Here is a 15,807-nt window from a genome sequence, read left to right as displayed (position 1 = left end):
TCTAAGACAGTGAGCATCCCCTAAGCCGATTGGTCAGAATATCAATATACAAGTATACAGAAGAAGAAATACATCGTTTCCCCTCGCCGACAATTTGGCGGATTGATGAGGCCTCTATGAGCGAGCTTGCGTTTCTTATGCAAAATAAGGCACGAGTACGGAGTAGTATTGGCTCTTCACTTGCTTCCTATGCCTGCTCATATTTATGTACATAATTCCATTGCTTATCACGTCCCTATAACGCCGTAGGTGGTCTCAGGAGGGAGGACTTGCGTGCTTCCACTGGACGTTAACTAATACAACGACAACGTAAGGTATATTTCCGATTCTGGCCCCAATCGAAGGATTCCTAGTCGGCATAAACTAGCCGGTATCTGCAAAACATTTGGAACCAGGGATTTTCTCATATGGCAAGGACTCCTCTTCACCAATAGTCTCCATTTGCTAGCTACGGGACTACCTTGGCGAACGAAGTCCCTGTTCTCATTGTGTATATATATTTTTTATTTTGCTTGCTTACCTGGACACGGAAGTGAAGCATACTCAAGGCCATTGCCTATGATGACGACCAGGCCCCCCTTCAAAGTTATCATAGTGGGCGGATCGATCGCCGGTCTCACGCTGGCCCACTGCCTCAGCAAAGCAGGTATCGACTACATCGTCCTCGAAAAACGCAAGCAGATTGCACCGCAGGAGGGCGCGTCTATTGGTATTCTCCCACACGGGGGCCAGATATTAGAGCAGTTGGGGCTATTCTATTTGGTTGAGGAGCAGATTGAACCATTGCACACGGCGCATCAATACTTCCCTGATGGCTTTGCGCATACCACCAATGCCCCCCGGGTTATTCATGAGCGGTATTGTATTATCTACATTTGATTGACTGTATTCCCTGCTAATCTGGCTGATAGGTTTGGTCTGCCTCTGGCCTTTCTAGAGCGGAGACGAATGCTCAGAGTGCTCTATGAAACACTTCCGGATTCGTCCCAAGTCCTGGTGAACAAGGCAGTCACTTCCTTGGAGCGGGAGGATTCCCACCTGATGAGAGTCACGACCCACGATGGAAGTGTATATCATGGCAATCTGGTTGTCGGTGCGGATGGTGTGCACAGTCGAGTGCGCGCCGAAATGTGGCGGCTGGCCAATTCGCAAAGTCCAGGTGTATTCCCTGAGCATGAAATGAGCGGTGGGTGCTGTCATACTCAGGAAGAATGTCATCGCTGATTACATTTTAATTTCTAGCGATGACAGTCGAGTACGCCTGCGTTTTCGGGATCTCGTCTTCCGTCCCCAAGCTGAAACCCGGCGAGCAAGTGACCAGCTTCAACAATGGTAGATCGTACCTCACCTTTCCCGGGAAAAACGGTAGAATCTTTTGGTTCCTCCTGGTGAAGCTCGATCGGAAGTACTCGTACTCTAATGCTCCGCGGTTCTCCTCCACAGACGCCGAGAAGATAGCTGAGCGGTTTGCCGATGACCACATCTGGGACGGAGTGTATTTCCGAGACCTATGGAAGAGTAGAGAGGTGTTCTCCTTCGTGAATCTTGAGGAGAATGTGTTCCAAAAATGGCATTGGGAACGAATTGTTTGCATTGGTGACAGCATGCACAAGGTAGGTTTCTGGCTTCGGTGGTATGAAACTCGGAATTTTGATCTGACATGCCTCGAACAGATGGCCCCAAATACTGGCCAAGGGGCCAACTCCGCCATCGAAGACGCGGCTGCCCTTGTGAATCGCCTTCACCGGGCTCTGAGAGCAACGCCCGATGGTTCTAGTTTATCGTCGGGTGAGATAGATGATCTCCTGGAAGAATTCAATCGAACCAGATCTCGCCGTGCACGTGAGATCTACCAAGGATCCAGGATGGTTGTTAGACTGCAGGCAAGGCAGAACCTGTTCCTCAAATTCCTCGGACGCTACTACCTGCCCTACCGCGGCGAGGTCGCAGCGGACGCGGCGTCAAAGATAATCGCTCCAGCTGAGCACCTGGACTTTTTACCGCTTGCTACCCGCTCAGGGACCGGATGGCATCAATTCAAGCCAGGTCAGAGTGGAACTGCATTGATACCGTGCTTGTATCCGGTTGTGGCTCTTTCGCTGTGTGTCCTTGCTTGGATCGGGAATGATTTCGTCCGGAATAGAGTTGTATTTGCTTAGGCCTGTTGTGAATAGATGGTGCTCTAGACCTGATACACTACCATAGAGTGAATTGCCTATCTCGCATGAAAAGTGTAGTCGACCAATATAGGCTCTGGAAACGTCGTCAGCCTTCCAAATGCGCACTTTGTAAAAGTGACTGATAAGTCTTTCGGGCGATCTACTACAGTACAGTTGCTCTCATTGCCATTCAGGCTATTCAGTGGCTAGTTGGAATGTGCATGGGGCGTCATTCTGAAAAGCCATTCTACTGGCGATCCTGGAGACGCATGCAGGACTCTAGGGCGAATTCCGATAATGCAGGCCGATTTGCAAGAGATATGAGAGTTCGGCTTACAAACTAATCTCTTCGGAAGACCAACGCCAATCTCTCAGCTGCGCCATAGAGTTAATAATCTACGTCATTCCGAATCGGGCTATTGGGTTTCAAATGGCAAGTCTAGACCTGGTTCCTTCTTCTTTACCTGTGGTGATTTCTATTCGGACCAATTCAAAAAAGCCATAGCCGGACAGGGAGACTGCGTGCGGAGTTGTAGACGTGGTCATGCAGAGAGGAACTACTTTGCTTTTTCGCTGGCCTATGGAAAGTTTGTCAATCATCTGGAATCATAATAGTCTGTTCGGGCATGTGCCAAGTGGGATTATTGTGGTCGTCTGGCCTCGGAGGATCTTCCAGGCACAATGATCAACTGGACTGTTCTCAAGCAGTGATTATATGGGACTCTGAGATACGTAACTTTGGCAACAAGCTGTTATTTCATCTTTCTGTGAGTTATCCGTGTGCAGCAATTTTTCTAACCTAGTCAAAGAAATGCCTGGAAGAGAGCGTAGGGTCCTCGAGACCCTTGTGTATGCCATTCCTTTCTTGCTTGCTCAGAATTTAGTACCTGCTATTGTGATCCTGAAAACGAAGAAGAACGCAGTCCTCAGGTACTTGTGGATTTTCTGGTCCGTCTTTGTTTTCTATCAATGGCTGCAAATCCCGATATCGCACGGTGAGAGTGGCACATACATCACCAAGGTGGGAGTCCAGCTTTTTATGGTGATCCTCCAGGGCTTCAATCTTGTGTTGATCAACCCGCTGGACAGGGACGAGCTTCTTCAGACGAGGATTATTGATCCAAGAGATGATTTCCCGCGAAAGGCGTACAAAGTTGCTCGTCTGTTTACGTATTTGCGGGGCGTGCGAACACCATGGCAGGTGAAAGGGATCCCATCGCACCCGGCATACCACGCACTACAACCGAAGGCCCCAATCCCTCGCAGTGCATTCTTGATAAGACAGGCTGCTATCGTGGCGTGGCTGTACTTATACTTGAATTGCGCAAACTATCTAGCCGATAGAAACTCATCACCACTGTCAAAGCCCATTTATGGCCTAGGATACCTCCACGTTTCCAGGGAGGAATGGCGAACTCGAATTATGACCTCGCTAATGTTCTGGTTTGCGTTCTTGCGGGCAGCTGTGGATATTGACTATCGCACCGCGTCTATTTTGAGTGTCGGCATGGGCCTGGACGCTCCGGAGGACTGGCCACCGCTGTTTGGTCGTGCAAAACAAGCCTACACTCTCCGTAATTTCTGGGGGTGAGTGGTCACCATACCACTGTGAGTGGGATCTGCTAACTTGCCTATTTTTCAGCACATATTGGCACCAGATGTTCCGATGGCCGTTCACCGCGACAAGCAACTACCTGGCCCGGGAGCTTATGGCTCTCCCTAGGCCGTCGTTGCTCGAACGATATACCAACATCTTCTTTGTCTTTCTCGTTTCAGGCGTGATGCATGTCATGTCCGACCTATTCATGGGCATTTCTATGAGCCACTCGACTTCTCTTCTCTTTTTCTGCTCCATGACGGTAGGAATTATGATTGAAGATGCGGTTCAGGCAGCTTGGACTCGACTCAGTGACAGTCATCGTCCTGAAAGAGCATCCACCGTCGACAGTGATGGATGTGCTGTGCCTTGCTGGCATAAGCTTGTGGGGTTCATCTGGGTGTGTAGCTGGCTTAGTCTCACGACTCCGGTCTGGCTGTACTCTTTGCAGATGTCGAAAGAAAAGAGCTCGTTCCTTGCCAATATTCCGGAGCTTGTTGGTGCACGCAGAGCAATTGTGATGACTGTTGGCGGAGGTCTTTTGGTGAAATATATCTTTCGCGGAGAGCTTTAGGGCAACACCGCAACAAATTCTACTTGGGCAACAGGATTACAACTCTCAGTAGTAGTATCGAATTTGGAAACAATGAAGTGCAAGGATATAAATGACAAAGTATTCATTAGGAACGAGAGAGGTTTTTTAAGGTATCCAAGCAAATAGACAGAACAGAACAACATTAATCGCAAATGATTGGCCGTGCGGTCCAGAGATAAATCCGGTATTAGGGCTCAATCTTAGGGCTTGCACCTTCTGTCGCGTCTTTCTTCTGCTCCTGCATTTCAGGCTTCCACCACACTCTCGACAAGATCAAAACGAAACTACAATCACAAAACACGCGCAGATCTACATTATCGTCACGTCATATTTTCAACGCCTTCATCAACCCAGATACGTCTGGCTCTTTCCTTCCGTCGTCTGTCCAGAATCCACCATGGAAAGCGCCATGTGGCTAGACAGACGTATGAGACTTGGATGCCAAAATAAGCCGAGCGAGTCCACCCACCGTAAGCTCGGGACTTAGTTGCATCAAATCCACCTTCAAGCCAAATGCTTGTTGTAGGTCGGACTCGAGCTCAACGGCGACCAATGAGTCCAAGCCCAGACTTCGAAGCTCAGTTCCAGGGAGTATGCTCTCTGTGATGTTGAAGCTTTCCGACAACATCCTTGATAACTGGGCAAGCACGGCCGCGCTATTACTTATAGATCGTGCCTCCGTATTCTCAGATAGTGATTCAGTGGATGATGTACGTCGGCCGAGAGAGGATGAAGTATTACGTGTGGCAGTCGTCGTTCGCGAAGCTCGAGCAAGCCGGTCGTCTCGCTGCGTCTGAATTTCTCGGCAAAGCGTTCCAACGTCAAATCGTCTTTCATAGAGGGAGACAGGTCTGTGGAGATGGAACACTTCTTGAATTCGATTCTCCAGCTCAGTTGCGGCAAGGGAATCGACACCGGCTTCCATGAGGGGTGTGCTGGCGGAAATCTCGCTTGGAGAAATTCCAGTTATCTCGTGGATCAGGCGACTCAGTATAGAGAGAATGTTTGAGACATCGCTGTCATCCGAGTGTCGGCAAGCTTCACTGACTGAGTGGTTTACCGCTTCTGTCTCGACTGAAAGCTCCGAAGTCTGACTGTTGAGACTGGCTCTCTTGACGATTCCATTGAGAGAACTGGTGGTAATCCGAACGAACCTTGCGCCGAGTATGGCAACAATCAATTGCTTACTGGTTGAATCAAATACGAATGTGTCACTCAGGAGTTCCCGAGGCCCGCGGGGTGTTTGTCGAGTATAAACAGTCCATGGTCCCATCTCTGATTGGGGACTCTTGAGTGTGACCAACTCACTCAGGCCAGAGCAGATGAATACATCATCTCTCTTGCAATCATCCCTGCACAGTGCCAGTACTTCTGCGATCAATGCGAACTGGTCCATCACAAGCGGATCGCACACTGTTATCTCCGAGTTGTCGCGACTAATTGCCGGCATCTCCAGCTGGGCGACTGCCGCAGTGCCTTTTATGGTCATGGCTTTGATGCCTCTATGGCAAGGCTTGTACTCGGCGACTTTCTCGAGTACTTTATAGATTAAGCCTCCTTTCATGGAAATTGCCGAAGAGTCATCAAGGATGTCCTGGATATGGCTGTATCCGATTACCCTCTGGATCACTGACCACTGGGACCCCATTTCGGATTTTCCATGTCGCTCCTGCTTGAGAGAAATCATTCCTGTCGCGTGACATATGCTCTGGGCGTCTTTTTCACTGATAATAGAGAATCCCCACTTGCATGATCCGATGTGTTTCAGCCGGAGGCCAACGCGAGCTCCTGGAGCGTGCCCGAGCGGGTTATGGATTTCCAGGTTCAGAATCTGTACATGTGTAGACGCCTTCGAGCATTCTCGGCCGCCGCAAATGGCCGCAGCCTTAGCGGCCAGCTCGACAAACACCGACACTGGACACAAAACCTCCCCGAGGACTTCGCGTCCGTTCAGGTACCTGCTGAAGTCTGGATGATAATGATTGACTCCGAAATGCAGTTTTCGTGGTTCTCCTCTGAAGCCGTCGTCCCGCAGCAAATACACCAGTGGCTTGTGTTCGTCAGAAATGATCATCTCCCGCTGCGAGTCGCTCTGGCGTGCTTGGTCAGAACCCACAAGCCAGAATTCTGTCTCGTCAAATTGGTAACCAGGAACATCACAAGAGTCAAATGTTGTCTTCTCTGTGTCATGATACAGCCAAAACTGCACATCAACGCCTTCATTCCACATCTGCATCGTGGTATCCGTTAGTGATGCCAACGGTTCTGACGAATCCAATTGTAGTCGATGGAAAGAATGCCCGGAGGTGCTCGTCCCGAGGGCGCACTTCACAAGTGCTATGCCTCTGGATCCGGCGCCTCCTTCAACCCACGTGCAAGGTCCTAATTCTTCGTCAACTCGGGAAATGGCATCGAAGAAATATACAGCTTCGCGCGAATGACGAACAAGCTTTTCGGGAGTGAACTCCTTCCAGCTACCGCCCAAGGAACATGTTTCGATAGGAATATTCGGCGTCGCATATGTGATATCCCGTGCCAGAGCCATATAGTCGTCCAGCCAGCGGTCAACCAGCTCAGAATGAAAGCCGTGGGTAGTCTTTAACCTTCGAGTCTTACAGGATGTCTTGGCTTCGAGTGTCTGGATGGCTACTTCAGTACCAGCCAGGACGTGGTTCCTGGCCCCATTGAAGCATGCAACCTCTATCTTATGATCTGGGACTGAGCGGGCAAGCTCGAGAGCTCCCTGCCTGTCTACCTCAACGGCAAGCATACAACCCCGTTCTTTGCCCCATTTTTGCTGGATTAACCTGGCTCGCCCTGCAACTAGCTTGAGTGTATCGGCAAGTGTTGTAACCCCTGAGATACACATTGCAGTGAACTGGCCAATGCTATGGCCTATGACACGCTGGACGGGCAATCCCGCATCAAGCCAAGCAGCCGCGCAAGCGTACTGCAACGAGACGAACAGGCAATGAAGGAGCACCACATCCTCTATAGGCTGTTGGTCAAACAAGAATGGTATCAGGCCGCGGAGGCCCATTCCGCGAAGTATCTTGTCGCACTCATCAATGTGTGCTCGCAAGAGACTTGAGCCTTCATACGCATCTTTGTGCAGATAGACAATGTTCCCGGTTTGGCCTGCAAAGACCAGAACAACCGTCTGGGGCTTAGGTGAAGGCGACGACAGTTGCTCAAGTATCGCCTTCTGTCCAAGAATGTTTCTCAAATCACTTAGGGAACGTGCAGCGAAGGTGATGCGACGCCGAAGAGTCCGATTCTGCCTCCGAGCCACACTGAACGCGATATCTGACAAGGGGGCGTGGGTATTTTCCAACCACTCATTAAGGGCAGTGCAGTACATCTTGAGACTCCTTTCTGACTGCCCAGTTATCAAAAATGGGTAGCCAGAGAGTATGTGATTATTGCCAGCTCTAGACTCTGGCCGAGGTGGCTCGCAAACAATCACTGCGGCGTTGTTCCCCGCTGCCCCATAATTGTTGACGCAAGCAGCACGGAAATTGGTCTTCCATTCGAGTTCATTAGTTGTGATCGACAAGTTGTCTGGTTCGAGGGGCGGGGTCGAAGAATTCAATGCAGTGAAATTGGCCTGCGGTGGTATTCGTTGATTTCGGATCATCAACAGGACTTTGAGAAGACCTGCAATTCCTGATGCGGCTTCTGTATGTCCGATGTTGGCTTTGACAGAGCCGAAATGCAACGTGGGTCTCGCACCTCCAAAGACCTGCCGAATACTTCTGCATTCCACTGGGTCTCCCCGCGAAGTACCAGTGCCGTGAGCCTCAACGTAGGTGATGTCCTTGGGTTGCATGGCTGCCAGCGACAGAGCCTTCCCATAGAGGTCGACCTGCGAGTGCGATGTTGGGACAGTGATTGCGTCGTTGCCATCGCAATGATTCGCTGCCGATCCCACAATCACGCCTAGAATATCATCATTGTCGGCCACGGCGCATGATAACTTCTTCAACATGACAAAGCCACATCCTTCTCCACGGCAATAGCCATCAGCAGAAGCATCGAATGGACGACAAGGGCCGCCAGTCGGACTTAGAAACCTCGCTGCTGCCAAGTTTTGTTGCATATTTGGACAGGAAATTATGTTAACTCCTCCTGCTAAGGCCATGCGGCATTCGCCCATTCTAATGTCCTTGCATGCCTGATGGATAGCGACAGCTGACGAGGAACACGCTGTATCAATGGTCATCGATGGTCCCGTCCAGCCAAAGTGGTGGCTTATGCGGCCACTCACAAAGGCTCGAGCAGTGCCTGTGAAAGAAAATGCCGTCGGGGCATGAGAGCAGACGTTATGATCATAATCCGAACCTCCGACACCAACGTAGCAGCCGATATTCTTCTCTTTGATGCCGCTCCCGAAGTATTCAGATGACTCAACAGCTTGGTACGCCACCTGCAGCGCAATGCGCTGTTGCGGATCCATGTATTTAGCTTCCCGTGGGGATATTCCGAAGAGTCCGTGGTCAAAGTGGCCTGCACTGGAAAGGAAGTTACCCCATAGATGTTCTTCCCGTGGTGCCTTCCGCAACGAATTGTCTAGCGCAATTCTGCCTTCAGGAAATTCCCCCACCATTGTGCCTCCTGCTCGAATGAGCTCCCAGAATTGCCGCATAGTCTCTGCACCGGTGAATTTACAAGCAGCTCCAATGACAGCAATTGAGTGCTCAGGGTAGTCATAGCGATATTCATCATTCACTGACCATTCTTCTTCATTCGGTGAAACGGTCGAGGTCAACAGCGGCGTGAAAAATCGAAGGTTGGCGGATGCGGTAAGTGATCGTGGGAGACAGCTCACAAGGCCCACCTCCAATATGAGCGACTGCTCATTTGTCTCAGGCTGCGACACCAAGCTGGAAACAGTCTCTGTCATGGTTGAGTACCAGTCAGCTGGTTCTGTCAGCACACATTTCAAGGCAAGCTCATGCAGCTTCTCCGCTGATGTGATCAGGCCCCCGGTGGTGTTATTTCTCAGTGGGACTAAAGGTGTGCTGATGATGGGGAAACGTAAAGTCTCTTCGTTGCTGCAGATCTCAAGGAGATCTTGAAGAATCTCGGCGTGTGTTCTGCTGTGGTATCGTCCGTGGATGGGAATTTTCGTCAGCTTAGTGTCTCGTGCTGTCAGGTCGGCCCGCAGCGATGACACCTGCGACTGTTTGGCTGTGACGGTGATGCTTCTGTCGTCGAGCTCCACAGATGTGTACACCTATTGGATGCTGTTAGTTGACACGCTGGGATAGGGTTGCCGCGTCATGTCTCAGTACGCACCCCAGGATACCCTTTCAGAACTTCTGTTACTCGATCCCGTCCACAGTTATCCTCCCAATGTATGATCATACAGGTGTGGACATCTGTGCTGTCATACGTCAACCTATCCAGGTCAACGTAAGCACCCACGCACGTGGCTAATCTCAATGCGACAGTAGCGTTGCACCATATGTCTCTTTGCGTCCTGGAGCACGCCAGAGCGGCAGCACTGAGAAAGCCTGTGCAAAGCCCCTGGAATCCGCCTTTACTCGTCGATTGCAGAATACGCTGATGTCTGTCTTCTTGGGAATCGTTGGCATCCAAGGAGTGCGCGAATTGGAGGTATTGAACCAGATGAATGATGACTGTGAGCGGTGCTAATAGGATGTTTGGCAAGCCTTCTGGTATTTTCAAGAAGGACTCATCCTTAGCCCAATCTTTCAACTTCTTCAGGGGTTCGTCGTTGACCTGGCTCAAGACAGGTTTGACCTCAACCAATCGCGACCAAAACCGTGGCAGGTCATCCACTGCCTTGGCAAGCTCTTTCAACTTAGGGTCTTTGAGATTTGATTGAATGCGCTGCAGGCAGTCTCTTGAGGGCGGAGGGGTCTGCGAGCCGCAAACAACTGCGGATGGAAGTGTTGAAGCCATGGAAAACTCTGCTCTTTGCTCAATTGGAAGCGATATCCTGCTCGTCACAAGGCTTTACAGGGTCGATTGTTCATTATCATTCGTTGAAGGACTTGTTGCCGGATCGATGATGATTGTCACAAGGACGTCCATAGAAGGATATGTGATCAGGTCATTGCTACGGTGAATGGATTCGCGATTATTCGGCCCGAACGTACTTGACCGGAGTCATTCTAGTCGAGGACCTTGACATCAAACTTGAACTATCGTAGCAACTCGATTTGTCCATTCTTGGTCAAGGTACAGGCTCCTATTCTCCACCAGATGAACGCGAACCAGCACGCATGCCTTCTTGCCCCTTGCATCCTCAAAGCCATCCGCATCTGCAGGCGGATAGCAAGGAAGGCCGGCCAGTTTGCCAGTCGTCAAACATTAAACAGGGGACCGGATATGAATTCAAAAGTGCTGCGTGCTAAGCAAGGGTGTCTTGACAACCTGACAATTTATGGCTCCAAAAGGCAAAACACTGTGATTACAATCACGCATGTTATTTTCTCAACGATTCAATGCGTCTCGCCTCAATAGGCCCAGGGTACCCGGAGAGGGTCAGCCAAAGACCTCGTCCTGGACACCTTAAGTGGTTGTGGCAACAGTCTGATCTGATGGAATGAGAAGCTAGCCCAAGACAATATCGCATGCCCAGGGAGCCATGTCACATACTGCCCGGGGGTGTCCCTGTCAAGTGCAATATATTATGTCGGCCGTTTCATGATCCAATTGAGAGTGCATGCAGCCTTGGCCTTTGTGTCTGTCCTACGATTGCGTCAAGTGGTCCTGGCCAAGCCATGTGGGCGGCTTTGAAATGCGGATCATCGAAGGGCCATTCCTCCGAGTCTGAAGTGCAGCAACTGTTACGGTTCTAAAGTGGCTTGAGCTCATAAACCACCGCAGATCTTCAGCCATCGCCATGCGTCCGAAATTCAGGCCCTAGCTTCCTTCCTACTACGCATCTTGACGAGCTGAGCGCAGGCCAGCGGCGGCCTGCGGGCCAAAATATCAGTTTGTAGGGAGCCTGTATGCTGGTCAGCCCTATCAGCCTATCTCCAGTCTCAATATCTTGACGTGTTCCATGCGCCTCGTGGCTCGGTTCGAAATTCGTCGGTTGAAATTGGAATGTTGCTCTTTGGTTAAGATATCTATGACAGCATACCTGGATCAGCGGAACCTCTGTACTGGTCGACCGAAGGTCCAGCACAGCGTCTCCTCTGCTTGCATGATGCAGGATTATCTGTCATGGTTTCGATATCAACGAAAATCCATAATTGGTCTCTTGCATCAGTTACCCCTGTGGATGGCCTGCAGCTCTGGATTGGCAGGAACCGAATGACAGCCGGTATGGATTGCGGTACTCAAGGTAATTGTTTGGTACACGGAGGATAACATTCATGGTCAGCTGCATGACCATGCAATCAGTTTATGCAAACTGAAGCTCAGTTACGAAAGCAAACCCAATCGGGATATATCTATCCTTCCGGTGGGAAAGCCCTGTCATAGTCGTCGGATAAGGTCCGTCCATGCCGCTTGGATAATGTCAGATATGCAGGGTCTGCCCTGATAACGCGCAGAGTCAAGGTCCAGATTCATCTAGAACCGGACCGAGTAAGCATCCCATTTGTGCCTGATATCATTCATCGCTTATTAGACACGATCTGCACTGTCAGCAGGATTTAGAACCCTTCATCTGGGATAATATTCTGCATCCCACACTTAGGACATGGAAGTCCTGCCATGCATGACTATGCTTTTTCCTGCTGAAAAGTTCTTTTGAACAGTGTGCCTTGCTGATGCTCAAATATTGCTTCTGAGAGGTTGTCTGGATCTGCATTGCACTGTTTGCCCCCTCCTGCTTGCCCCCTGGAGATGTCAAGAATGGGATTCATTAGACACGCCTACATTGAACAGTGACGCATCGTACCCATCGTCAGACTAAACATGCATGCCGGGTCATTATGGTGTTAGGTATGAAGTATTCGGAATTGCAGGATATTAGCGCACACATTTGCTCCGGAGAAGAGAAGTCGGCTTGGAAATTTTGCTATGCATGTCTGGGATTCAACTAAAGCGTGCTGTCTACCTCTTTTGCGAGGCGGGAGAGGTCTAGGGTCGATGTGAGTACCTCACAAGCCAACTGTTCCTTTCTTTCGAGGACTATGAGCGAGTTATGCCATGTACTAGTGTCTAGGATAGGACGCTCTGACTAGGACTGCCTCTTCACGCTGATGGCGATGCACAATTGGCTAGAGGGATTCTACCAGGGGTCTTCAGGCATTCAGCTAGGTATCAATGCAAGGTGAATCGAGCGATTCATGCCCGTCCGAACAAGTTGGGAGCTAAGAACTGGTTCATGCTTTCTCTCTGTGTTGGAGGGATAGTGGGCTTTTCCTGAGGACACTCAGCGGAACCACTTGTAGGCGAGTAATCCAAACTCCAGAACACATGTTAAGAGTAGAAGTAATGGCTCAAGTTGAAAATGCCTTCCTACAAGCACAAGCTCTATTTCTCTGGGTCGAGTAGAATAGCGATGGAGCGTTGATGATTGCCAAACCTAGTGATACTTCGAAATTATCCTGACATTAGACAGACTATAGTCCTATCATCCCACTTTGTATGCAGCGGGTTTATACGGCTACTTGATATGATACTTCGCCTCCTATATATCAAAGGAGCTGTTTAATGCGAGACCACGCCAATACCTTATTGTTGTGTCATTTGTCCGCTGCTTTAAGCCGCGAACTCATGATATCCAGTCTAGTTCTTATGGACCTGACAACGTTGATTATGCCACTCAGTATACTGAATAACCATTCCTTTAGCAATCACACACAGTTGTATCTGCCTTTGGAGAATGTGCGTAGTTCAGTGTTAGCAATCTGTATGCTCTTCTCTCCAGTCTGTGACGGTCGAGCCGTCACCAAATCTCCCTCGAGGATTCTGCCTTGACTGACCCGTTGCTCAGTGCACCAGCTCGTAGGGTCATCCTACTGCTCTGTCGGCACCCAGCCTAGCGAGATGCACACATTGCACCGCACAGTGCGCTACTGGATATTAATCCAACCATCTCCGTGGCGCCACCGAGGTGCTACCACTACGTCATGCCAGGTTTCTCTTGTTTGCGGTGTACATACCCTTGTTCTATTCTCATGCTTAGTATTTCGTGTCAATAGCCGTATTGTTTGTACGTCTGGATTGCCCGTCACACTGTCCCTTTACTCTCACGACGTCTGTGGTGCTAACAGTTGTATTGGGCTGGCGTGAGAACATATGGATGTCCCAGACTTTGGCCCGCTGTTTATACGCGTCGGATGAGGACACTCAGACTGGGCCTAAGCGTGGGTCATTCAAAACGACAATGGTGGTAAGTCTTCGCGTTAGTGACTCCTTTCGACACATTATTGATATGTGAATAGAATGTTTCGGTTCACGACTCCTTACTTCTCCCTATCACCCAAGAGCCTCGAGCTAGCCTATCGTTCCGTCTCTGAAGCATCAACGCAAGATCCTACCTTTGAGATCATGATCCGGACGAAGTTGAGGAAGAACTTGAAATTAAGAAGCACTTTATCTTGCGGCTATAACTAAGGGAATGAGTCATATGAATCTCCCGTGCTATGGTCGATCTATGGAAGGCTTCAATTGAAGACTATTCATTACACTATGGGCAGGTCCCTATTGTGTGAATGCCGCATCTCTTCTCATACTGAAATCTGCAAGTGGAAACTCCTCCGTGACTTTTCCTTTGGTCATGTAAGTAAAAGGAAAGCTCCCTGAGGTAAAAATGTCGTTTCTGATCAGGCTACGCAGCGCCAAGACGTCCAACCTCTCCGACTCAGTAATGTTCATCAAAAGTACACACTGCTGATCGGTCCGGCGACTGGGGCTTTTGCTGATTTACGAAACACGAATATTTGATTGACGGGTTTGGTAAACATGATATTTACATAATGGTTGAGGACGAGCTCTGCGCACCCGGGACATCCACTGTGCAGAGTACGTCCAACATAAGGAGGCAACACTACAAAACGCAGCTGCAATCGATTGACCAAGGGATGGTACCACAGCGCAAAACAAGGAGATTAAGAGGAAGCAGATCGCCGCCCCCTCTCAGTCTGTCAAAAGGCAGGGTTAGAGAAAATCAAAGGCAAGCTGCCACAGCTAGACTCTGACAAGGTGGCAGACGATACACAAGGAGGCGAGGATGTTACAGGTTCCTCGCTAGGATACCTTACGATGAGTTCAGGAAAGGCTCGCTCGCAGGCAAAACTACAAGTACAGCTGCAACTAAGGACCTTGCCCAACCGTGGGATTACGCTCAAACATCACCACCATACCGCCAAGCAGTGTCGCATCCGGAAGTATTGCGCTCTTGTGAAGCCGCAGGACCCTACTCCCTTGGCTGCGATGATTCGGAGGCACTCAAGCCGTATCACATCTGAGTCTAACCCTTGTCTGCGTGAATAGTTGTTAGAAATCATCTTTCCTGTAGCCTCTGCTTCTGAGATGTGGCGCTCTGGAGTATCACTGGCTCACTGCCAGCCTCTGGTGTCCGTATCAATGTTGAAACGCAATTGCCAGTATCTTCTCTCAGTTCTTGTTTAGGCAAATTAATTTGCTTCCAGATTCGATTATCCGAGTCCAACCTGATAGCCATTCAGCGATGTCCATGCGTATATTGTCATATCTCAGTGAATACGAGCATGCAGCTGTGTTCCGTCATAGATTTGGCATAGAGCGTCCTTGGCGTATATCGTTCAGTCGCTGGATACGAGACTTCTTTGAGGAGTCAAGAGGTGAAGCTAATACTAAGTATATATCTCGTATTCGCTCATGTGAGGAGCTTGCATAGCGAATCCCGAGTGGGAACACATACTATCCTACTTTATCCTCACCATCTCTGCTCTTCAGTATCGGCCCGGATTGCCGTCAGCAATGAGCGTCTCTCGCCTTCTCAGGAGTCAAGGACGTTGGACCAAAGATATAAAAGGAGCACAACAGCCAGCTGGAAAGACGTCTTCATCAACAACATTCCAAGATCTACGAAATTGCATACAGCAGAAGAACGCTCAGTCCTCAGAAACACAAGTCCAATCTCTCGCCAAAATGAAGATCACCGCCGTGATTGCTCTCGCTCTTGCAGCCGTTGTTGCAGCTTCTCCTGTTGCTGAACCGGAACTTGTCGAACGTAAGCATGCCAACCTCAGTCACTGCCTTGTCGACTTCTATATCGGTAGCATAAAGCTGACAGTACCTTTGCAGGTTCCTGTAAGAGCAACTGTGCCTCTCTGGCGTCGAGCTCCTGCTCCAAGTCTTGCACTTCGAGCCCTAGTTGCTATACCGCCTGCTACAGCGCCAAGTACGCTGCTTGTGTTCGTGACTATTGCTAGAGAGCGGAATTCGAAGATATGGAAGGAACTTAATGTTGGCAGCTGAAGTGAACGGGTAAGGGCCAGGAATATCATGGAAAGTTATGCCAGTTGAGGGTGATGCCTTGT

General features: G+C 49.8%; 4 protein-coding genes across 4 annotated transcripts; 3 read left to right on the top strand and 1 right to left on the bottom strand.

Annotated features, from left to right (window-relative positions):
* Positions 1-561: 561 nt before the first annotated feature.
* On the top strand, positions 562-2,159 carry NFIA_096050 (FAD-dependent monooxygenase spyC; the record flags this gene model as incomplete). The annotated part of the gene is made up of 4 exons (XM_001261881.1): positions 562-857; positions 912-1,186; positions 1,243-1,613; positions 1,674-2,159. The coding sequence occupies 4 exons, from the start codon at positions 562-564 to the stop codon at positions 2,157-2,159; spliced, it is 1,428 nt and encodes a 475-aa protein (XP_001261882.1).
* An 811-nt stretch (positions 2,160-2,970) lies between these two features.
* NFIA_096040 (acetyltransferase spyB) lies at positions 2,971-4,330 on the top strand (the record flags this gene model as incomplete). Its single annotated transcript, XM_001261880.1, has 2 exons — positions 2,971-3,746; positions 3,802-4,330. 2 exons carry the CDS (start codon positions 2,971-2,973, stop codon positions 4,328-4,330), a joined length of 1,305 nt encoding a protein of 434 aa, XP_001261881.1.
* A 436-nt stretch (positions 4,331-4,766) lies between these two features.
* On the bottom strand, positions 4,767-10,279 carry NFIA_096030 (non-reducing polyketide synthase spyA; the record flags this gene model as incomplete). Its single annotated transcript, XM_001261879.1, has 2 exons — positions 4,767-9,587; positions 9,650-10,279. 2 exons carry the CDS (start codon positions 10,277-10,279, stop codon positions 4,767-4,769), a joined length of 5,451 nt encoding a protein of 1,816 aa, XP_001261880.1.
* A 5,136-nt stretch (positions 10,280-15,415) lies between these two features.
* On the top strand, positions 15,416-15,745 carry NFIA_096020 (uncharacterized protein; the record flags this gene model as incomplete). The annotated part of the gene is made up of 2 exons (XM_001261878.1): positions 15,416-15,497; positions 15,663-15,745. The coding sequence occupies 2 exons, from the start codon at positions 15,416-15,418 to the stop codon at positions 15,743-15,745; spliced, it is 165 nt and encodes a 54-aa protein (XP_001261879.1).
* Between the last annotated feature and the right edge of the window lie 62 nt (positions 15,746-15,807).

Source organism: Aspergillus fischeri, genomic scaffold (assembly GCF_000149645.3).
Source record: "Aspergillus fischeri NRRL 181 1099437636262 genomic scaffold, whole genome shotgun sequence".
In the NCBI taxonomy this organism is placed as follows: Eukaryota; Fungi; Ascomycota; class Eurotiomycetes; order Eurotiales; family Aspergillaceae; genus Aspergillus; species Aspergillus fischeri.
Note: the sequence above shows the minus strand (reverse complement) of the source record. Positions and strands in the feature narration are given on the sequence as shown.